At 38.4% G+C, this 25,383-nt stretch overlaps 1 protein-coding gene across 1 annotated transcript in view; it reads right to left on the bottom strand.

The window, feature by feature from the left end:
- Positions 1,490-25,383, bottom strand: part of LOC109717958 — a 34,403-nt gene continuing 10,509 nt past the window's right edge. Inside the window, exons 3-7 of the mRNA XM_020243926.1 lie at positions 17,346-17,454; positions 16,674-16,842; positions 16,138-16,328; positions 3,245-3,382; positions 1,490-1,736 (exon numbers count right to left, since the gene is read on the bottom strand). Of these exons, the coding sequence (XP_020099515.1) occupies positions 3,263-3,382; positions 16,138-16,328; positions 16,674-16,842; positions 17,346-17,454 (589 nt within the window). The 3' untranslated portion in view covers positions 1,490-1,736; positions 3,245-3,262. The remainder of the gene's footprint in view (positions 1,737-3,244; positions 3,383-16,137; positions 16,329-16,673; positions 16,843-17,345; positions 17,455-25,383) is intronic.

Genomic DNA, 25,383 nt, shown 5'->3' with positions numbered 1-25,383 from the left:
AAATGCCCGCAGAACTTCGAGAGCTAATTGCTATAGTTGAAATGCCAAGGACAAAATTTACACTCACAAAAACTTCCATGGACTAAAATTGCAACCAACCCAGAGATCTTTTCGTTGACAAAAGCGATTTTACAGATGGAAAAAATCATACAAATTCCAGTTGTATCAAATGAAGAAAGACTTGAGCACCTATTCAACATCATAGAACAGTATAGACGTAAATCACTGCATGGCATCGCAAATTTAATGCAAGAATAAGAGAATGTTTCAGAATCTCTAAATAAAGTTTGTAATATTGAATTGGCTAAATTATAGAAAACTCCTTTGTCAAAATCCGATTTTTTTACTTTTATCGCTGTCATTCAAAAACGTACACTTTGGCCCCTTAAAAAATGAAAAATATTCATAGGAGAGTACGGTGTTAAATTTGATGACAAAATGATCAAATTGCCCCTCATCCTCTTCGTCCCCTCCCTAATCCTGTTCATCCGCAGTCTCTTCTCCTCCGTCCTTGCGCCTCCCTCGACCCCAACTCTGACTCTGTTTTCTACACCTGCTCTCTCGCTCCTCCAACACCTTCTCCGCCCCTCCACTTCGGCGACTGTAGAGAGGAGATCGAGGTGGGTATAGACGGAGAGATGGGTGAGGGTGAGGGTGAGGCGGCGAGGGAGGGCGAGGGCGAGGGAGCGCGGCCGAGGACGTCAATGAGGAAGGAAGATGCGCATTTGAGATGAGGATTTCAATGGTAGGTTGGGTATAAAAAATATATAATAAAAAAAGGGGCAATTGCTTATATACCTCCTGAAAAGTTTTCGATTTTCTAATTTACCCCTCTTAGAAGGCTATTATTGAAAATGCCCTTTTTACGTTCCAACCTATTTCAAATATACCCTAGAGTTAAATTCTGTTAATAAACTGTTAGCAATAGTTGTTATCTGTATAAAATTACTATTTTGCCCTTTCAAATATACCCTTCCACCATCACCGACTTTTTTATTTGCCCTTAAGTTAGGGGCACAAAAAGTATTTTGACTTTTGGTCTTTTCAAATATACCCCTCTACCGTCACCAACATTTCTTATTTGCCCTTAAGGGCAAAAGAGCCATTTTGATTTTTTTTAACTCTAGTAGATATTTAACTCACGTTTAATCCCAGTTAACTTAACGGGTGATAACTGTAGAGGTATTTTGGAATAACAGAGGAACATACAAGGGGCATAATGGAAAGAAAAAAAAATTAGGGTAAATAAGATATTTCCGAAGTTTTGAAGGGTATATAGGCAATTATCCCAATAAAAAATATGAACGAAACCTTAACAGAACACTGATGGTGAGAGCCGAAGTAAACATTTCTCAATTTTTAAGAAGGCAAAATGTAGGTTTTCAAAAGTCAGGAGGGAAAGTGAAAAAGTGGGAATTGACAGGGGATTTTCTGTAATTTAGCCTATCGAAATCAATTTACAATCAAAATTAACATTCACATGAGTTAGTAGTGCCAAAGCCCCGCCATATTGACAAAGCTAAAATTAGAACTTGATAATACTACAAAACACGTCATCTTTCTAAGTCATTGCTACAGAGAAAAATATCAGATCTATCTGAAAAGGGAATCTACTGTAACTGCTTTCACACAAACATACAATGGTCAAAGCACATAGATAGCTATATCCTGTTAGAAACACTCTTTAATGATTTAGTGATTAGAGTCACTTGATGATGCTGTAATCATACATCTATCTGCATGCAAAGAAACATAACATCATATTATAGTTAACAGAGTTAGCAAAAAGGGAATTACACAAACTGCGCAAGCAAAAATGTCAAGATGCAGTATAAATGAAAACTAGGGTCGTCAATGAGTAAATGAAAACTAGGGTCGTCAATGAGTTTGATTATTTGGAGCCTACCTAAAATCGAATCCGAATGGGGCTGTTTTAGCCCAAAATTAAACAAGAATGGTCTCAGTAAAGGAGGAGAAATCTACAAACAAATGGTTTTGGGTTCAGTTATAGTTTTTCTAATTAGACACAAATGTGACCCCAGAACAAAGCTACAAGAAAAAAACCATAAAATCTACACCGACTGGTTTTGGGTTCAATTATTGACCTACATGTGAACCCGAAACAAAGCTGAAAAAAAAAAAAAAAACATACATGTTACAAGCATACACCCTGATGATCTAATGATTCTAAATTAAGACATACAAACACACTCTTGCATCTTGAGCCATTAGATCTTGATCTAATGGATGTAAAATAAGAAATTCATTATGATGCCTTCTGATAGTTTTTCATAATATAACGATTTAAATTTCGTTTGATGCTGTTCTGTTTATTTTGAGATTTGTTGTGAGAATTCTCAGTTTTTGTTTTCCGGTTGTGGTTTTTCAGTTTCAGGTTTTTAGATGCAATTATGGTTTTGAAACAGTTTCAGCTGAGTCTTCGGTTTCAGATTTGTTGGCAGACTCGGTTTTGATTTTCCTAAAAAATGAAAAAAAAACCAGCCCATTGACTCCTAAGAGGAAACAATATTGGAACAGGATTTCATCACAAAAACAATTTTTTAAAGTGAGTTCTAGTTTCTTTGTTCAAAATCACCTATCGGAGATGTAGTTTAAGTTACAGATGTACAGTTAATAAGAGAATTCCTTTACCACAAGACCAAGCAAAATTGACGGCTTATTCAACGATTCATCCATGTGATCTTTTAGTTTTCATATAGAGCAAGTTATCTGTCAAATCATTTTTGTTAAAACTTTGTTTAATTCAACAGTTCCGTCGAAATTTTGTAGCTATTTGAGACAATTTTTTATCCAAGGTCAGTGCAGCAGCAATGAAAAATGTAGGGAGATAATTTCAAAGAAAGTACAAGGGTGTTTCTTATAATTTGGCCCAATTTTCAAATTCGTCTGGAAGCTTCCCACTGCAGCAGGAGGTTAAAGTTACACCTTAACTCCCAGGCCCCGTAAGCTAATTTCAGCCCCCAGAAGGCAGGCCAAATTGATCTGGTAATTTAGATTATGAGCTATTTTGGAACCGCATTAACAACTTAGATGCTTATGCAACTGAATGCTTATTACTTTCTTTTCTTAATTTTTTTTTCCCACTTCTCAAGCAGCACACAAAATAAAAATTAATATACAGAAATGGAATCAGCAAGGTAAGATTATGTAATGAACTATGTACATAAGGAAATAATTATGAATATAAACATCAGAAAGACGGGAAAGGTATAAATGATCTAACCAGTAAGTAGAACATTTGTCATGACTTCTTTATAAAATGGTGTGCAAGCATCTTAATTAAACCTGAGGCAGGAACGCTCTCAGAACCGAAAATTTCTTGAAGCTTGGAGTCACACAGTATTGATGCATTTGTGGAATCCTGTATAAATTCAAATGAAACATACTCAATCTTTCAAAGTCAAAATTAGTTTAAATAAGTTTAACAAGAAAATTGTGATGAAATTTTTTCTTACAACGTCAAATATAAAGTTTATATAGGACAATATCTCAAAATATCATGTATCTGATGTGTGCACGATACTGTACTAGCTGGTGCCCTATACCAAATGAACATCCTAATATCTTAGAGTTCGTCTCATGTACTAAAACATCTAATATACTAGCACCTCTTGAATCATGTATATCACATCATTCTCAATTTTGTTCAGCAACACCAGTAAAAATCACAAATTAGAGCTTCACGAGGATAAAAGACGGATACATTATTATGCTGATGTGTTCCATTTCCAATTTCTAATGCCAAAAGTTGTATGAATTCGGATTTTCAATACAAGTTTGAATCCTCAGTAACAATAAGGATAAGTCTAGAGAGCAGAAAGCATCTACAGAGGCAAAATACAAGAATAGGGTTGCTTGATGTATGATATCCTCATCAGAAGTCATTTGACATAAATATAGCAATAAGCTCATCAATTTCTGTAACCAAGGATAACTTGGTAGTTTAAAATTTGCTGGAGGCACGTTAAACAGTTAAAAATTTGGAGCTAAATATAAGGCATCAGCCCTATAAAAATGGACAAACCAACTACTAGCCTCTTCTTCCTAATTTAACTGGAGCAACAGTTCCCATACAATGGGTCGACCAACTATTTTAAATCAACCATCTCTAATAGGATTTCCAATAATCAGATCATATATTCCATTTCTTGGATAGTAAAAGGAGTGCCAGAGAAATTTAGTTACTAAGAAAAGGAGCAAAGAACAAAGAATATACCACTATTCTCTAGAAAGAACTGAAGATCCTCCCATATCCCGTACTATTTTCTACTGTCTCCTCACAAAGCAGCTGTATATTTCTTTTATCTTTCATCATCTCTTCCTCCTCCTATCCCTCTCTCCTCACTAGAAAGAACTGAAGATCCTCCCACATCCCCTACCATTTTCTTTTGTCTCCTCACAAAGCAGCTCTATATTTCTCTTATCTTTTATCTTTCATCATCTCTCCCTCCTTCCATCCCTCTCTCCTCATTGTTGACCTCTTTCTTTTCTTTTTGCCTCCTATTTTCACTATTCCATCATAGTTCCCTCTTCTATCCGCCATAGGAGCAAAAATGATTGAATAATAAGCAAACCGTATTTATATCCAGTTCTCTTTTCTAAAGTATAATCACATAGATGGATGTTACATATGTATCAGCAGTTGAAACCACAGTAAACACGTTACCGTTTTAGAAAAATATTTGGGCATTTTATTGAAAAGCAAGGAAAATACATCTACAGTTAAGTTATTGTATCAGTTCTTGTAGTATTTCACATTTATGAATACAACGTTAGAAATTAAATACAGTGCCTCAACCCACATGCATAGTCAGAAAACGCAAGTGAATATCTGGATCCAAATTCAAATGCTTTTAGATGTAGAATCTGGATTCAAGCCACAGAAACAAATCTAAACCCATATACAACAAAACATAAATAAGCAAATGTGCATGCAAGACTTAAATTACTAGCAATAGGAGGCTGCTAAGAGTACAAAGTCCAAGTGAAGGACTGATGGAACCCATAAATGAAAAAGAATAACATAAAATATATTTTATTTTGTTATTTTAGGAAATTGTAAATCCCATAATTCGTGGAACTAGTTTTTTAATTTCAAATAATTGTTCTTTAAGGATAAGATAGAATCTCTTCATTTAAGGGATTTATTAGATTTATGTGTCACGGACATGGATATGGGACACAACACGACTCAGACACAGCGACTCGAAAGCACAAAAAAATAAGGACACAGTTATGGCAAGGACAAAGCTAATACAATATAATATTTTTAATAAAATATAGTAGTAGATAAAATTAATTTCAAGAAAGCAATTAAAAAAATTGAGGTTTCATATTAGATTAAAAAAATCTTAAAAAAAGGATAATTACATATGGCTCCTTGCAAAGGTATCAAATAGCAAATATATCGCTACAAAACTTAAGTTATCAAATTTATCCCTCCAAAAGTCCTTCTGTCTGCAAATATATCCTTCTGTTACTAAAATTTAGATAACCATGAGTTAAAAAAGCTTAACCACAGTTAGCTAAGGGGTAAAAACCCTTTATATGTCTAATTTGTATTCCAATATTGAATTTCGTTCATCTTTCTCACCCTCTCCTCTTTATCCATGGCAACGGCGAAACCTACAATGGCGACGACGTCGAAGGCAGCCCTCAGTCGTGGCAAAAATGAGGTATACCACACGTGTCACGGCGAAGGCAATGAGAGAAAAAAAAAAAAAAAAAAAACTTTTTAAGGGGACAAATTTGTAAGGTCAAAATAGTTATTTTATACACTCACTATTAAAAAATTAATAGTGAATCAAACGACAAGGACATATATGAATGAACTAGAAACTTTTGGAAGAATATATTTGAAGGGATATATCTGATAACTTATGTTTTGTAGGGATATATTTGCTGTTTGATACCTTTGCAGGGACCTATATGAAATTAACCTAAAAAAATATAACCATAATTCAAAAAAATTCCTAATGTAATATATATATATATATATATATATATATATATATATATATATATATATATATATAAAATTGAGCTCCTATATTTTTAGAAGTACCAAGTTATTGGTGCTTGTAGATTTTTAGCCATTGGATTAAGAGATATGCGGTTAGGATGATGTGGGCCCCCTAGGGTTGAGTGGGTGGTTGGTTGAATAGTATAATCTAATGGTTGAAAATGATCTGAGAAGTAGATCTAACGGTAAAACACTTACAAGCACCAAGTGCTTGGTGCTTTTACAAGCAGCATAGCCGGACTCATATAGAATTGAGCTCCTATGCTTTTAGAAGTACCAAGTTATTGGTGCTTGTATATTTTTGGTCATTGGATTAAGAGATGTGCGGTTAGGATAATATGGGCCCCCTAGGGTTGAGTGGGTGGTTGGTTGAATACAGTGTTTGAAAAGGCGCTCCTGAGGCGCGGCCTCAACGCCTAGGCCCAAGGCGCGGGCCTCGGCGCCTTAGCAATAGCGAGGCGAGGCGCTGTTGCTGAGGCACGCGCCTCAGGCGAGGCGCACATAAGGCGCGCACCTCAACATATTTAATATTTCTTGGATTTTGGATTAAGGTTTTCGGGTTGTCGGGTTTCGGGTATAAATTTTATGTTTTAACCCGATAAGCTTAGTAAAAGATTCTATAAGAAACATAAACCTAATGAAATCATCTACCGCCCTCTCCTTCTACCGCCCTCCTCTCCCTATCCCTTCTCTGTCCGTGGACAACTTGGCATCTAGCAAGCATCCGCAGCAGGAAAAAGCGAGGAGCAGCGGTCAGCACTCAGCAAGCATCCATTGTCAAGAGCAGCATCAGTTTTTTTATTTACAGCGGCACTGCAGCAGCAGAAACAGGAGCAGCGGCAGCAAGAAAGCAAGAACAAGCAGCAATCAAGTAAGTATTGCCTCTATACTCCAATATTTTTCCTTTGAATCTATTTTTTAGTTATGTTTTTCAGGATTTGATGTATTTTTGAGATTTTTCTTTTTTTTTCCCATATGTTTAAACATTTTTTGTTTCGATTGCATATTTCTTGATCCAGTTTTTTGTTTTGAACTTGTTTTTAGTCATTATTTATAGGATTTGATTCCTTTTAAGATTTTTTTATTTTTTTCCCAAATGTTTTTTTTTTTTCATCTAGGGCAGATGCCAAGTGTTAGGCAATGAAAACATTTAGAGTTTCTTGTTGGAATTGGAATCAAAAAATGCTGATGCTGCTAGCTTCAGCATGGCAAAACAAGTCGTTAGTCAACTGCTTTTCGTTAGGCATGCTGATGGTATTTTTCCTTATCATGTCCTGTTACTGGCACAGTATTTGTTACATTTTTCCATAGCTTTTTAGTATGGATTTTTTATTTTCAAGTTTATTACAGATTCTAAAAGTATGAAGCAATGTTGACAGCTTATAAAATTGTATATACCTATATTATTCATAGTGACTGAAAATGAATCAAATGATTCATTAATTATGTTTCCTACTTTCCTGCAACAATTTCTTGCCAAAGCATGAATTTACTCGCTTAGAGCATATATTTGCAGGTGGTCATGTTGTAAATTTTTTGTTTCGATTGCATATTTGTTGATTTATTGTTAATTTGTTATGTATTTTATTATTGATTTATTGTAGATTGATTGAATAGATCATGAAGGATACAAAAAGGATCCTGCATGGAAATATGCACGTTTAAAAGATCCCGGCAATAGAAATGATGTAATATGTAATTTTTGTGAAAAAATACCAAGAGGAAGCATTTATAGAGCCAAACAACATATTATTGGTGGCTTTCGAAATGCAAAAGGATGCCCAAAATGTCCGCCTCATGTCCGCGAGGAAATTAAGGAGTTTAGGAAAGAAGCGGCAAAGGAGAGAAATCCTTTGATGACTGATTTTGATGAAATAGAGGGCTTAGGTGATGAGGAGGATGAAGATGATACTGATGAATTTAAATATCTTGGAAAAAGAGGTCGAAGTAGTGGGAGTGTTGGAAGTAGTAAGTCATTAGCTAAAAAACGTAGTCAAAAGGGTCCTATAGATGTATATTTCGCTCATGACGCGGAGAAGGTGGTTCAAGAAAGAAAGGAAGGAAAGCTAAAGCAAACCACAATAAATAATGCATGTAAAAAGGAGTTGAGAGAGAAAGCTTGTAGAGACTTTGCCCGATGGATGTATGACGCTGGGATACCTTTTAGCGCTGTTAATTATGATAGTTTTCAAGTAGCAATCGAGTCCATTGGGCAATATGGTTGTGGAATGAAACCACCGTCCGCTTATGAGTTACGAGTTCCTTTTTTGAGGAAGGAGGTTGAGAGGACAAGAAATGCTTTGAAGTCTCATGAAGAGGAATGGGCGAGGTCTGGTTGCTCTTTAATGTCAGATGCATGGAAGGATAGGAGAGAAAGACCCTTAATAAATTTTCTTGTGAACTCTTCGATGGGTACGGTGTTTCTTGGATCTTTTGATGCTTCTAATTATGTTAAAAATGGAGAAAGAATGTTTGAATTATTGGACAATATGATAGAGGCCATTGGGGAAGTAAATATTGTTCAAGTTGCTACTGATAATGAATCGGCTAATGTAGTAGCCGGTAAGATTTCTATATTTTAGTTTATAAGTTCTTTTTTTTTAATACTTTGTGAGTAATATTTACATAACTAATAGCCATATTCTTTCTTTCATTCAAATTTTTTCAGGGAGGTTGTTAGAAGCCAAGAGACCAAATTTGTTTTGGACTCCTTGTGCTGCCCATTGTGTTGATTTGATGCTCGAGGATATTGGAAAGATGCCGGTAGTACAAAAAACCATAAAAAGAGCCGTGACTTTGAATAGCTATATTTATAATAGCACAAGTGTAGTGAATATGATGAGACGTTTCACGGGCCAAAGGGAGTTGCTTAGGCCTGGCATAACAGATTTGCCACTGCTTTTCTCACCCTTCAACGCCTACACCGTCAGAAACTTAAGGAAGATGTTTACATCTGAAGATTAGACCAAGAGCAAGTGGGCAAAACAATAGTCGGGCAAAAGAATTACTACCATAGTAATGATGCCCACGTTTTGAGCCAACATAATATATATCCTTAAAGTTTTCAGTCCACTTGTTCGTGTTCTAAGATTAGTTGATGGTGAGAAGCGACCTTCAATGGGATACATCTATGAGGCCATGGATAGAGCAAAAGAAGCCATTGCAAAATCATTCAATGAGAAGGAGGACAAATATAATGAAGTTTTCAAAATAATTGATAAGAGGTGGGAATGTCAACTCCATCGCCCATTGCATGCCGCTGGTTTTTATTTGAATACTGCACTGAGCAAGATGAAGAGGTTATGTCGGGGCTATACAAGACACTGCAACGATTGGTTCCTAGTATTGAGGAACAAGATAAAATAAGTGACCAATTAAGCGTATATCGTAGAGCATCCGGCCTCTTTGGACATGACTTAGCAATCTGGCATAGAAATTCAAAGTCACCAGGTATACTGTATACTATTACTTGCATATTATTAGTTTTCTTAATTCTTAATTTCTAAATTCTAATAGAATTACAGAAAGCAAATTTAATAATTAATTTATTGTTTTATTTTATGAATCTATGTCAACAGCTGAGTGGTGGAGATCATACGAATCTTCTACACCGAACTTACAAAAAATTGTCGTTCGAATTCTTAGTCTCACTTGTAGTGCATCTAGGTGTGAACGAAATTGGAGTGTGTTTGAACACTTAAGTTGTAAAATGAATGCATAGGATGCTAAGTTCATATGATTTATTTTCTTATATTGCAAATAATATGCTTATGCATTGTCATATTTTTTTTGCAGCTTCATAGCAAAAAAAGAAATAGGCTTGTGCAACAACGCTTGAATGATTTGGTATATGTTAACTATAATAGAGTACTCATGCATCGATACAATTTGCGTGATACCATTGATCCCATTGTACTAAATGATGTTGATGATAGCAATGAATGGTTGACTGGAGTGATGGATAGTGATGGAGAGGACGATAATGAGAAAGGACTTGTTTGGGAAGATGATACTTTAACATGTGGTGATGTCGCTAAAGCTGTCGGGGTTAATGAGCCTAGCCATCATACACGGTTTACATTGTCAATGAAAGGCCTTGAAAAAAGAAAAAGAATTGAAAAGGGAAAGGAAATAAAAAAAGGAAAGGGAATTAAAAAAGGAAAGGATAAGTTGTCGTCATCTCGACTGTCTTTATCCATCAATGAAGAGCTCGTCATCTCGACTGTCTTTATCCATCAATGAAGAGCCAGATTGGGTTGATTTTGAAGATACAGAAGAAGAAGAGGATATTGGGAATGAGCAATCTGAAGAAGAAGAAGAAGAAGATTATGGTGATGCAAACGAAGAGGATGAGGATGGGGGACGAGGATGATACTTGAAGAATGACCAAATAAAAACATTGGCACCACAATCACTTTTAAGTTTTAAGTTGAAAGTTGAATATGTTTTTTTTTTAACTTGAGAACCTATATGCATGTGTTTTCTTTACTTTTTGATAGTTATTTTATTTTTGTATGGTTATTTTGGAGTTTTTTTAATGTGGAATATCAAATTAAATTAGATTTAGTAAATGTGCGCCTCGCCTTCTTGAGGCGCGCACCTCGCAGTGCGCCTCGCACCTAGGCTCCAGAAAGGTCTTGCGCCTTTTTGCACCTCGCGCCTTTTCAAACACTAGTTGAATAGTATAATTTAACGTGTGAAAATAATCAAAGATGTAAATCTAACGGTAAAAAATTTACAAGCACCATAGCCGGACTCCATATATATATATAATTCCCATTCAAAAACAAATATAACCCTAAGAAGAGAGAAAAAGAGAAAGAGAGTACCTCAGAAAACAATAGAGAAGGAGAGAGAGAGGCTTTGTTGAGTAGAAAGATCTAAGAGAGGGTAAATGATTTTTAAACAAGTTCTTAAAATTTTCATATGCTTTCATTTTCCTTATCTTAAATGGGTCACCGCCTTGTTCCGACATGTCCTGATGCTCCCGATAGGTCAGGTTCCTTTCTTTCTTTTCCTAGCGGACGCACGTCAACCATCTTCTTTTTTTTTTTTGCGTCGGGCACATGTCCGAAGCGAAAATGCAGAATTTTCCCCCGCATCTATGACACATAGGTTTAGATTGTTTAGCTTTCTTAAAATATTTCAAATGATCGACATCAAATAATTAGCTAGAATTTCTGACTTCAAGGAATTGATTTTAGTTTAGATCTATTGTAAATAATCTCTATTAGAGCTGATGTTGTTAAAGATTTGAATGCCTGAATTTTGGAATTACGTCTGACCTAATTATCTTCTTTTCATTTCTCTAGACTGAATTGGCCGTTTACCTACTTTCCCTACTCTCTCTAGACCTAGATTGGCTCAACTTTCCTTCCCCTCTCATCTTTTATCCTCTTTTATATTTTTGGGCAATTTGATGTTCTTTTCAAACTTTAGATTGCATCAATTAGCATCAAAGCTAGTAAAAGATTCTAGGCCTAAGAGTACCAATTTCATCCTTGATCTTCTATCTATACAATCCAGCTATCTTTCTTTATTTTTTCTGATATCAAAATACAAAATGGTTGTTCAGAAGGTACAACATGATCAATCAATAGACCAAAACCCATCGCATAACCCTCTTGCTGTGATAGATTTAATGGCGCAATTCCTACACAATTCAATTGTTGGAATTCACAATCAATTCATGAAGATGTGGCAATCCGTTGGACCCGACAATTGTATACATGTCGAGGACGTGATGCTCGTAGTGGAAGCAATTGGAGTCCATAAATTACAAGTAAAATAACATAATTTTTTTTTTCTTTTTTTATATTAGGAAATTGTGAACTATGTTAGTAAATTTGCGAATTATTCGCGAATTATTCGCAAATTTTTGAAGAAACGAATTAAACGACCGAATTCGTATTTTTCCCAAAAATTCGGAAGAAAACGCGATTTTTTGATAAAAAAGACTTATTCGCGTATTACACGCGGGCCGAATTACTCGGAGCCAAAAAAACACGGCCCGCGTGCGCTCCCTAGCTCCCGCGTGCGCTCACCCGCCGCGAGCGCCCGCGGCTCGCGGGCCGGCTAGCCCAACTGCCCAAAACAAAAAAAACCCCAAAAAATCCCCTTTCTAGAATCTAAACACCTCACCCAAAAATAGAAAAAGAACTCTTTTCGAATTTTTTACTTAATTAGCTTAATTTTGTAGCTATTTATTCTTATATTCTTAAGAAATATGAGTTTTTATGCTAATAGCATAAATCTTGAGAGAAAAAAAACTTAATTTAATAGCCGAATTTTTTATCCCGAATTTTTAATTGATGAACGTATAATATCCGTATAAATCACGTATCCGAATAATTGACGAATCCGTTTTTTAGCCGTATTTTTCAACAATTTTAAATATTAGAAGCCGAATTTTATCCGAATTATACCCATACCGAATTTTTGCCGAATCCGAATTAACTAACTATAATTGTGAATCCTATATTTGTGGGACTAGTTTTTGAATTCGAGAAACTGTCGGCTAAGGATAAGCTAGAATCTATTCTTTTAAGGGATTTGTTTAGATTGTTTAGATTTTCTTTTTTTTCAAATGATGGATGTCAAATAGTTAGCTAGGATTCCTTACTTTCAAGGAATTTCTTTCAATTTTTATCCATCATAAATAATCCCTATTTAAGTTAATGCAGTTAAGATTTGAATGAATGAATTTTTAGAATAAGGTCTGCCCTAATTATCTCATTATCTTTTTTCTAGCCTGAATTGGCCGTTTTCCCCACTCCTTTATTTCTCTTTCTAGACCTAGATTGTCTAAACTTTCCTTTCTCTCTCCTCTTTTATATTTTTGAGCAATTTAAAGTTCTTTTCAAGCTTTAGATTGCATCAATTGGTACCAAAGCTAGTAAAAGATTCTAGGCATGTTTATATTGTTTTTTTTCTTCCTAATTTCATCCTTGATTTTCTAGCTATATCTTCCTGCTATCTCTTTTTACACTTTTTGATGTACTATCAGATCCGGATCATATATCTTGATACCAAAATACCAGTGTTTTAAATAGCGGCCGCTATACCTGCCATAGAGGTCGCTATAGTAGATTTTATGTACTACCGCTACGCCATAATCTCTAAAGCGGAATTTAGCATATCGGGTTCACAGCAGCCGCTATAAAGCAAAGCGAACGCTATGAGCCCAAAACTTAAAAGAGTGCAAAAACAGGTAAAAACATCTAATCGGGTTGCATTCTCAAGTGGATGACCAGAATACCATTAGTGAAGAAGAAGAAGAATTTCCTCCTATAAATAAGATTTTAATCATTTACGTAAAATATCCTTTTTGCATCCAATTACAAATTGTTTAGATTGTTAATGGATTATGAATTTTCGAGTTTTATGTCTTTTTGGTTTGCTAAATCGTAATATTTTAAAGTTAATCTTAATAGATAATGACATTAAATATGCATAGGCTTGCAATACTGAAAAAATGAATGATTAGTTGTCTTTTTTTCAAAATTTTATCTTTTCCCCAAAAGTATATGTATTTTTTATAAAGAACATAAACATATTAAATTTGTTTTTATGAAACCCGCAATGGGTTCACAGGCTATCCGCTTTCCGTTTTCCGCTACAAAGACCCTCCAAACACTATGTGCCTGCTATCCGCTATTTACAACCTTGCAAAATACAAAATGGTTGCTTAGAGAAAGTACAACATGATCAATGAATTCTCCAAAACTCATTACATAACCCACTTGAAGTGATAGATTTAATGGTGCGACAACTACGCAATTCAAATCAATGTTCCAAAATGTGCCCTCTGTGGCCGCGGTCACATAGAGTTGGTGCGGCACCCAATGTGCACCGCATATCAATTATGCAGTGCGAAAGGTGGACGGGTCGCATATGCGGCCTGCCTTTCATTATGCAGCACGTTTATGTGGAACATGTGGTTTAGCTTAATTTATGGGTTCAGATTTTTTTTAATCGGATTTGCATTTGGACCACTTTTTACAGTAAAAAAAAATCCCGAATCTGTTTCCATCTCTTTTTTCGAGCAACGAGTGGTTGCAAGAGTGACAAGTGTAGCACGAGCAGCAGTTGACGAGTGCAGAGATCAAGCGAGCAACCCTTACTCTCTGGTGAGTGTGGCGCAAGCAAAGAGCCGCCCTCCCTAACCTCATCCCCTTCTCTCTGTGTGTGACTCTGTGAGATCTCTCTCTCTCTCTCTTTCTCTGTGTGCATGTGTGGTGTTATTTTGAAATGGGCCCTCAACAGTCAAGTGGTCATCTTTCAGTTGTTTGGTTTGGTGTATGACTTATATTTACAGGTGAGCACCGGTAAGTATATATGACATACTTTATAATGTTGCATCTAATTTAGTTTTGTGCTTAATGACTAAAAGTAAATTGCTAATTATTAATTTAGTAGTACAAGTGTGCATATAAGGTCCATTACTTGGAAGTATAAATATTTTTGTATATTTTAATAGCTGGACCACAAATCCGCCGGCATACCGCGCATACATTTCATGCAGTAGGTAACTGAATGGATATCGCATACCACATTTTGGAACATTGATTCAAATGTCAGAATTCACGCGGATACTGCATACCGCATTTTAGAACATTGGTTCAAATGTTGGAATTCACAATCAATTCGTGAAGGTGTGGGACTCTGTTGGACGCGACAATTGTATACATCTCGAAGAGAGATCCTCACAGCAGAAGCGATTGATGGAGTCCATAAAGTATATATATATATATATATATTTTTTATTTTGTTATTTAAAGAAATTGTAAATCCCATATTTCGTGGGACTAGATTTTTAATTTCGAATATTTGTCAATTAAGGATAAGACAGAATCTCTTCACCTAAGGGATTTGTCTCAGATTGTTTAGAATTTTTTTAAAAAAATTCAAGTAGAACTCCTTACTTTAAGGAATTTGTTTCCATTTAGATTATGAATAATCTCTATCAGAGCTACTATAGTTAAGATATGAATGAATGAATTTTTGGAATTAGGTCTTACCAAATTATCTCCTTTTCTTTTCTCTCGCCTTGATTGGCCGATTTCCCCACTCCCTCTCTTCTCCCTCTAGTGCTAGACCTTTCTCTCTCCTCTTTTATCCTCTTTTATTATTTTTAGCAATTTAAAGTTCTTTTCAAATTATAGATTACATCAAGGGCCTTATAAATTAGTCAATCAAATTTCTAGACTACGAACTACCAACCTAAAGTCCCTTTAGAAAGGGTAAGTTACACCGATGGTCCTCAAATTGTGTGGATTGCACTTCATAGATAAAACTTTAATTTGTAGCATTATAGCCCTGATAGTTAAGTCCTATCACTACGTTCTATCCCGCGGTCATGATAGAAAGATGATTTGGCATCCTCGTTAGCAATAAGTTAAGCATATGAAAAATCCAGCCAAACCATCTTCATGCGTTGAAATCATTGAAGTCCAAAAAATTGAAGTTTGAATACTAAAGTGCAAAACACACAATAGTTGACGACCATTCGTGTAATCTACCCCTTCGGAAAATAAGGCCAAAGTGAAGGAATATGAAGACAATTTTCTAAAACCCTAGGTGCATATATGTATAAGAAATGGGAAAATACTTTGACATGCCGTCCACACCAGGTTTTTGTAACAGTAATATCTATTAGAGTACATTTCTCCCAGTAGAAAGGTAGAACAAAACCATTTTGGGCACCTGAAAGAAGGGCTAAAGTGCATACCCTCTTGAGTTGTATTAATGAATATATATAGTACAAGAGATTGTCTTACTATAGTAACAATGACTACTATAGTAAGAGTATAACTAGGATTACATACTATATAATCCTACTCTATAGAAGGCAATGATACTACTCTATATAAGGCAATAAAACACAATATCCTAATATATCGTAACATCCTAATATAGATAAAATATATCGTAACAGCACCAAATAAGAAATCCAGTGGGATCGTAGATTCACGCAAAAGTCATACAATTAGAGAACATTACTCCAATAAACTATCCACCTATTGGAAGTGATCTATATGTAGAACATGCATCCAGCTAAATTACTTAAAGAAAAGGCACAAAGTGATACTGACCTCCAGCTGGTTAGCTTTTATGTAATTCCATATATGCTTCAATACATCATCTTGTATCATTTCTCTATCTTCAGTCCCTATGACATTGGCCAGTTTATCAGAAATAACTACCAAACATTGATCAGCATCAGGCATTGTTCCAGCATCCACATTTGTTGACTTTTGTTTTTTTGAATTTGAACCTCCATTTTCTGCAAAATAAGAGATAGCCAACTAGTCAGGCTATAGGGCCATCGAGAAATATGAACCCACCAGAAGGTTCTGCAGAATTGCACTTTGAGTAGAGTTATTTAAATAAGCACTAATAGCTTTTTCATTTAAATTTTTCTGCAACTTCTTACAACAGAAAAAGCAGAATCTCAATTCGAGCTTCTGTTTTTAAAAACCAGAAGAACACTTTAGCTTCTGGTCCAGCATAAGCTCCTGCATATTTGCTTCTGAATGCCTGGTTTCTAACAGCTATTGGTATCTTGGGTAAAGAACCTGTTCCAGAAGCCAAGCCAAAAAGTCAAATAACATGAAATTGATACACGTACTGGTGTCAAGCGTAATTATGTGCCTAGCTAGCAACTTATTCATCTTGAACATGTCAATAATGTCTGTCCCAAAAACCACACGTAGTTCATCATTGCAGATGATGTTGCGCTTGTTATCAGGATCTTGGAGATTGTTTTTTCGAATGTATGCCCACAGCTCCTTCACAATCTGAAGCGAGAAAATGAAATCAGTACTCCTATACAAAACCAAGAGCACAGCTATAAAGTTTTAATAGGGTGTTAATTCAAAGACGACCTGAACCATATGCCATTTTGCAATAAACCCTCAACCTTTTGCTTTTTGACTGACACCCTCATCTTTTTGCTCATTTCAATTAATCTCTGTTAGTTGAGATGGAGATTCAGTAAAGTTTAACAGCATTCCCATTAAATCTAACGGCTACACCAGCTTTTGAATTGAAAGAGTTACTAGTTTCATTAACAGTTAATAGCTGAGAGTTAATAAAGCTGGTAACTTTTATGGAATTCCTAATTCACCGGACAAAAATAACTCAAATCAAAACAAACAAATGTTGATGATGTTCCAATTGAAAGTAAAAAATAAATACAATAGGGGGTTTATTCCAAAATTGCCTATAGTTAAAGGGACTTCTACACCTTTCAACCAAAGAAAGTTGATGCTTTAAAAGAATAGATGGTTGAAAGAGGAACCTGAGTTCTAGGCATGGTTGCCTCACCGACAATCGCCTGAAGTTCTGGCGAAACTCCACAAACTTTATTGAGACCACCTGGGCCACCTCTTCTTTTGACTCCAGTAGCACTGCAGTACATTAGAGAAAGCTCCGAATCAGCCACAAAACAATACAGATGATGAAGACCCGAAAACAACTATAGTATAGCTAGATGGTAAAATACACAGATACACCCTGAATTGTTAACAAATTGCAATTTGTTCCCTGATTATTTATTCTCCCTGAATTCACTCAATTTCTCGCAATATCATCCCAGGTACTTTTTATGTCCAAAATATCCATCTGGTAGGAACCGAGCATATAAAGTTATAAACTAATAAAAATAAAAATTTTTGGACGTACATAAACTGAGGCATCAAATAGGTCTTCAAGATATTTTTCAACTATCTTCTAAATAAAATTGCCAATTTGAAGGAAGCAGCGTGTAGCACACTGAACTTTAGCAAATTGCAAGGTTCCAGTGTTCGAATAGTATTTGGTACTATTCTTGGTGTGTTTGAGGGTCGTGGACTGTGTTCCGACCTACTACTCGCATCTTGAGGAGCTAGAGTGAGTACTTAGCAACAAAATCTGCAAACTGCAGGTTTTGGGGTGTTGGGTACCGATACCTGGCTGGGGTACCGGAACCCCGTTATGTAACCGAGAGGGCTGCTCTCGGGTTTGAGCTGAGGGGTGCCGAGTACCGATACTGAGTTGGTCGAGTACCGGTACTGGGCCGGGTACCGGTACTGCATTACGCGGGTACCAGTACATCGTAAGTGACCCGCTTGGCACAGGCTCGGGTTGTGCGGGTTTGGTTGCCGGGTATCAGTACTCCCCTTCGAGTACCGATACGCAGTGTAATTTGCAATTTGGTTATTTTTTAGGGGCTTTTTGGGGATTGTACACTTCTATATATACCCCAACACTCCCTATGTTGGGTTCCTTGTGCTTGGAACCAGAGAAGAAGGGTGGTAAGGCTTCCTTCTCTTCCTCTCCCTAGATTTCTTCTCTTTTGTTAGAGATTTAAGTGGATTGATCTCTTCTTTTTCCTTCTCCTTCATGGGTGATGATTCTTGGACCTTGGAGAAGCTTAGGACTTGAGGACTAGAGCTTGGTTGAGGAAATATCTCCAACCCTAGCATCATCCTAGCTTGGTTTGGAGCTCTATAAGAGGTTAGTAGCATATTTGCTCTCTTGAGATGTGATTTTAGGAGGATTTTTGGGAGTTAAACCTAGTTTTGGGAAAACTAGGGTTTTACTTGGGTTTTCTCTTGCTAAGGTCTTTGAGGCTAAATTGTTTGTTCCAATACTTCCTTTTAGGTTGAAATTGAAGCATCCTAACCTCCTTTGGGAGTTTGGAAGAGTTTTTCCCCACCTAAGGTAATTTCTACCTATTTTTGGTGTGATTTTTGAAGAATTTCGTGGGGTGTTCGTTCAAAGCTCCTAAGTCCTAACCACCTTAGAATTTTTGTTAGGGTGCTAGGAGGCTAATGGACAACTCCGTTCGCGCAAAAGGAGGAGTTTCGAGGGGTATCCGGTGGGTTTGACCTCACCGAAATGGGTGAACTCCTATGTCATTTTTTATGTTGTAAAATAGAAAATCATGCATATTCATGCTAGTTGTAACCTAAATAAGTTTTTGAATGCTTAAGATATACATGTTACATGTCAAGATTATATCCTCTATATAGTAGAGTGAGAGTTGTATATGGAACTTGTATGTGAAAAAATATCCTTCATGAAATGCTAGAAATCATATTATGATTAGTGAAATGACAAGTTTTACATGCTCATAGTTAAATGATTTATGCTTGACATAGTTAACATGAACGTCATGTAGTGACACTTGACTTAGTAAATGATAAACCTCTACAATATGCCATCGTATTAGACCTTTGGGTCGCTAGTGCTTATACCATGTTTTAGACATGATGACCGAAGACTGGATATTGTTGATCATGCTTGCTGGCCATTGTTCTCATTCGCACAAGCTTGTGAGGGTCGCTCCCTACAAGCCGGCACTCCGGAGTTAGCCTACGCGACATATGCTCGCCCGTGCGGGATTGGGTGCCTAAGTGGATCGCCGTAGATGAGGCTCATTCCTAAAAGGGGGATGTTCACTACCACGGGTGTAACAATGTGAATTCTCGAAATCCGAGAGTTACACTTCGTCCGGAACCGACTAATGGTCGAGTTGGTAAACTTTGGAAAAGCTAAAGATGCACAAAACCCAAGAAGTGCATTAGAATGGAGTCCGCGAGAGCAAAAGATGCAAATCTACACTTTTGGCAGGTTTTGCTCTCGGGGACCGGTCTCTGGTAGTGAGAGACTGGTCCCATCGGCTGAGGGTTGCGGGGCTGCTGATGCAACCGGTCCCTGGCAGGGAGGGACCGGTCCCCGCAGGCGACACCAGCGAGAATGGCCAAAAAATGGCCAAGTCCCGAAATCCGAACTCTCGGGAACCGGTCTCTCCCTGAGGAACCAATCTCCGGAGGACCGGTCTCGCAGGGAGAGACCGGTTCCCGAACGCGTAACTTCGGGGGGAGCTCTCGGGGACCGGTCCCAGGTCGGGGAGACCGGTCCCTCTGGGGGAAAAATGCCCAGTAAGGGCAAGTTGAAAGGGTGGAAACTTGAGGGGCTTCTTAGCATTTTATTACAATATGAGAGGGGTTATTAGAGAGGTCTCTCTCTCTCTTTCTCTCACTCCCTCACTCTCCCTCACTACTCTCTCTCTCTCTCCGATCGTGGAAGAGGAAAAAAGAGGAAGAAGAGAGGAAGGAAAAGAAAGAAAGGAAAAAAGAAAAAGAAAAGAAGGAGAAGATGGAGGAGAAGAAAAGGATCATCATCATCATCATCCTCTTTATCTTCTTCTCTCCGTTGGAGCAAGCCTAGAGAGGTAAGCTTGGTGCTCTCTAATGTAGATCCTTAGAGATAGGTTTTTGATCTCTAAAGTTGGTTTGAGGGGAACCCTAGCATGCTATTTAGATGGTTTTTTTCCCCATTTCATGGATCGATTTGGTGGATTTGGTAGCAATAGCATCTAGGGCATCCAAAATGGGGTTTTGGTATATGTGAGGGTTTGATCTCTTTTGACCCTATATTAACCTAATTGATAGGTAACGAAATACGTTGGCGAAGTCGGTTCGGCAATCCGACAAGCCGTTGCAAAGATATTGAAGAAGCGGACGCTTGGAGCTTCATTTCCGCCTGGAAGGCCGAGGCGGCGTCCATAAATCGTGAAATCGGGTCCCGAGCACCGTTACTGTAAGGAAGTGAATTCTCGAAACCCGAGGATTAGACTTCGTTTAGAATCGACTAATTGTCGAGGGTATAAGCTTCGGAAAGTCCGGAGGTGATTAAAATGCATAAAGTGCATTAGGAAGAGTCCGCGAGAGCAGCAGTGCAAAATTCTGCACTGGAGCAGAATTGCTCTCGGGGACCAGTCCCTGGCAGGGAGGGACCGGTCCCATCAGGCTGGGCTGGCGGGGACCCTTGATGCAACCGATCCCTGGCAGGGGAGGACCGGTCCCCGAACGTTAACCCAGCGAAAAAAGCCGAAATTTGGCTAAGTCCCGAAAATCTAACTCTCGGAAACCGGTCTCTCAGGCAAGGACCGGTCTCCTGAGGACCGATCTCTTAGGCAGGGACCGGTTCCCGAACGCGAAATCCCCTCTGCCCGAATGAGAGGCTCTCGGGGACCGATCTTCCCTAGCTGGGACCGGTCCCTCACTGCGGGAAATGCCCAGGCAGGGCTGTTTCATAGATAGAAAGTTGAGGGACTTCTTTGCAAAAATGGCTTATATGAGAGGTGAGGGACCCTCTTCTCTCCCTCACTGCTCTCTTTTCCCCTCACTCTCTCTCTCACACTCTTTCCCTCTCTCTCTCTAGAAAGAAAAGAAGGAGAAGAAGAAGAAGGAGAGGAAGAAGAAGAAGACTAAGAAGAAGAAGAAGAAGATCATCTTCTTCTCTCTCTCTCCCTCAAGCTTGGAGCTTTGTATAGAGGTAAGCTCTAAACCCTCTAATGGTATTTCTAGGGTTTGGGGTTTTTATTGTTTAGAGATGGTTCGATGGAACCTGTTGAGGTTAAGGAGATGGCTCGAGCTCGAAATTGAAGCTCGCACCATGGATTTCTCCATCGTTGCCAACCTAGGGCACGGATTTGGGATTTTTGGAAATGTAGGGTTTTGATCTCGTTTAATGGGTCGTCAACCTAACTGCTAAGTCTTCGAACGCGTAGGCGAAGACGGTTCGTCAATCTGACGAGCGAGTGCGAAGATATCGCCGAAACAGGTACTTGAGGGTTAGCCTTGCCCCGAGGAGTTGAAGCGACGTACGAGGACCGCGACGTCGAGTTTGCTAACTACGCGGCACTACCAAAAGGTGGGGGAGTGCCATCCCGAAGCAGTTGAACTGCTCCCTATGTCTGAGTCATCATATTGATTAAGTGCATATTGTGATATAGCATTATAGGGAGTTAAATGTAATTGTTACATATTAATGCATGCTAGTGCTAGTTGGGTTTGCGGATATAATGAATGAGAACCTAGTATGCAGGAGTGGAACATGAGATAGTTAACCCTATGTGTGATGAACATGCTACGTGAATATGAACCTAGTATATTACAAACTAGCGTATTGAGAACGAGTGGCATCTAGTTAACAATGAACACAGAACGAGTGGCATCTAGTTGATATGAAAACCTTAGTGTAGTGAACACTATGAGATTGAGTACTAGAACACTTGGGTTCTACGATGAGATATGATGAGATCATCCCAGTTGGTAGGATGTTATAGTTCATGAGATTGGACCGAGCTCACATTGCCTGTCTGCACCTGGTGTGGTAGCTCCACACAGGTAGTGCACTCCGGAGTTGTCACCCAAGGAGGGTTAACGTATTTACCCTTGGACTAACGCATCTATCCGCAGGCGGTTTCGGGGGTAGTTGAGCCTGGGCTCCTCCCCTATGAAACTTATGTGAGATTTTGAGCGACCCTCGAGTTCGCTAAGAGATTGGGTAACCTGATGTGTCACATTTATTGTTGGGCATAGTAGTTTGGTACTTAGCTTTACCCTATGACACATGCATGCATCATTTCAGATTGAGGCATAGTTAGATGTTCATGTTATATACTTGCCTGTTATTATGGATGCTTTCAATTCAGCAAAATATCTATCTATCTGCATATCTATCTGTGCCTACTTAGACCTAGTGGGAAGATCGGCAGAGTCGACGGCCGAACCCACTGGAAACTATTCGTAGTTCTCATCCCACTTTATTGCAGGTCCGAGTTCGAGTAGCCCCGGTGAGGATCGCGGCAAGGGCGTAGCGCCCTAGTGGTATTAGTAGAGTTTTACTTCCTTTTGCTTTAGCTCTACCCTGTACTTATATTGAGAGTAGATGTTGTATAGGGTGAGGTTTTGAGAGTTGATTGTATATATGTTTTGGAAGAATGTAAAGGATGGTATAATTGTATAAAGTCAAATGAGTTTAATATTTAAGTACATCTCTCTTTTATCACTTGTATGCTTTACTTGTGTTGCTTGCTCTTGGTTGATAAGCACTGTTTGTGCTTCGTCGTCATTGTTAGATCATGTAATTAGTCAAGTGTATTTCATGGGAACTTGTGTACATGATCTCGTTGGTTGAGCCTTGGGCGGACAGGGGAGTTGCTGTCCATTCGGCGGTCCGTTCGGCGGTCCGTTCGCCGCGCCCGAACCGGACCAAATTGGTAGCGGTCTCGAGGCGGGGACGTGACAGTTACGGCGAGGCGAAGACTTTAGCACTTGAAACGGCGAAGCGGCGCGCTCTTGGAGTGCAACTGTGAGATCGGGCCCAAACGGGTGCCAAGTGCTACGGGAGGCCGATTGCTCGCCGATTGCAAGTGTCGACGAGCAATCGAAAAGCTAGCTAAGGTGGGTTGTGTTTACCGAAGCGACTAGGTCGTCCTTTAAGTCTAAGAAACATACGAGTTCATATTGATGCATGTTAATGAAATGACATAGATGATCCATGTTGTCACGCTACCGGGAGGGCCTCCGCCGGTCACGCCCTGTAGGGAGAGGGTGAGAAATGAGGAGGAGAAGAAGAAGAGGAGCTTGCTTGAGGGAGCTTGGAGCTCAACCCCTTTCACTCCTTTCCACCCTTGCTTGGCTTGGAGCTTGCTTGTAGAGCTTGGTGGTGGGCCAATCTTCAACCCTAGAAGATTTGGAGCTTGTTTGGAGGCACCTTGGGAGGTTAGTATTATGATTCTAACCTTTGATCCTTGTTTTGGTAGGTTTTACCTTATGAAACCCTAGAATGTGAACGTAGGGTTTATTTTGGGCATTTTGAATCTAGGGCTTTTGGAGCTAGATTGATTGGATTAGAACCTTCCATTTGGTTGGATTGGAAGGGTTCTAGCTCTCTTTTGGAGCTTTGGAAGAGATTTCTTCTCTTGAGGTGAGTTTTGGCCTTTTTTGCTTCTAGGTTATTGTTTGATCTTATAGTTGATCGTAATGCCCATGTATCTTTTCGCTCAATACTTTTAAGGTATTTTGAGGCTCGTGGACAACTTTTGGCGAAACGAAGGACACCGCGAAGGTTCGATGGGTTTGACCTAGCCACACAATGGGAAAATTCCATTGTTGATGTTTTAAATGTCGTAAAATGAAAAAGCATGCATATTCTTGTTATATGTATTTATTGTGAATTTTTGAATGCTTAAAATGTCCATGTTACATATAGTAAAATTTTGGACCTCTATGTAGTAGAGAGCATGCATGTGTGAGATAGCATTCTGGTTGAGATTGAAACTAAGATCCCTGTTATGAAAATGAACCTTGCTTTCATGCGTTTAGCTTATAGGCCAATTGTGACATTAGGGATTTTTGGAAGCCTAGAGAGGCTTAAGGACTTAGACTATTTGAGAGATTGGGCCAATGTCATAAAGAGGCATTGGGCCCGGGCTAAAGTGAACCTTGCTATTATCTTAATTGGAATAGTACATGAATTGGGCATGATTAGTTGTGATGCTTAAGTGTCATAAAGAGACACTAAGCAAGTGAGTGTTGGGATATCACTTTGTGACATAGAGCTAAACCGTTGGTTACTAGTACTACTACCATGTTGAGACATGAGGATTGGACACTTGAGACTTGGACTACGCTTGCTTGCCATTTGTACTCATTCGCACATGCTTGTGAGGGTCGCTTCCTACAAGCCGGCACTCCGGAGTTAGCCTATGCACTTATATTCGCCTCGTGCGGTATTGAGAGGCCTACGGGGTCGAGTGGACAGACACATTCCAAGAGTAGGGATGTTGGGCTACACAGGCACTTAGGCGGCACAAGCGGACTACCTTGTAGGTCCTTAATTGGAAATGAAAATCAACACGGTGTTGAGAATGAATAATCACTACTAGATAGACTTAGTAGTTGATTACTTGACATGCTCATGACATAGATTTGGGGCATATAGTATACTGGGTCGCCTTGATAGAGCTTACCCTTATGCATTGACATATTGCATCGTGAGGTTTACTTGTTCATTATGTTATGGCATATTAGTATGCATTGGACATACCATCTTGTGATAGCGTAGATGTACATTACCATGACATCAGGCTTACTTGAGACATAGTAGTATAGCATTTCATTTATGCTTTCTTCAGCAGTTCTTATACTCGCTCTTTATTGTTTGTTATTATTGTCGTTATTTACTCCTTTTCTTTTGAGCCCTAGTGGTGCATTGAGCTGAGGTCAGTAATTGCCCACTGGGAACTATAAATTATAGTTCTCACGCCCTCGTTTTCTTGATGTTTTCAGAGCCTTCCACGCCGGGAAAGGCTAGGGACCGCGGGAAGGGAGTTGCTTCGAGCTAACTTCCTTTGAGGACGATTCGATAGGTGGTCTACCTCTCGTTATTTTATTTTGAGAGAGGTTGAGAGTTGTACCGCACATGTATAGAGACCACCATTTTTGTACTAGAGACAGTTATTGTACTACTTTATGTCTTACCTTTACTGTTTTGGTTAT

Source organism: Ananas comosus, linkage group 12 (genome assembly GCF_001540865.1).
Source record: "Ananas comosus cultivar F153 linkage group 12, ASM154086v1, whole genome shotgun sequence".
Taxonomy (NCBI): domain Eukaryota; kingdom Viridiplantae; phylum Streptophyta; class Magnoliopsida; order Poales; family Bromeliaceae; genus Ananas; species Ananas comosus.
Note: the sequence above shows the minus strand (reverse complement) of the source record. Positions and strands in the feature narration are given on the sequence as shown.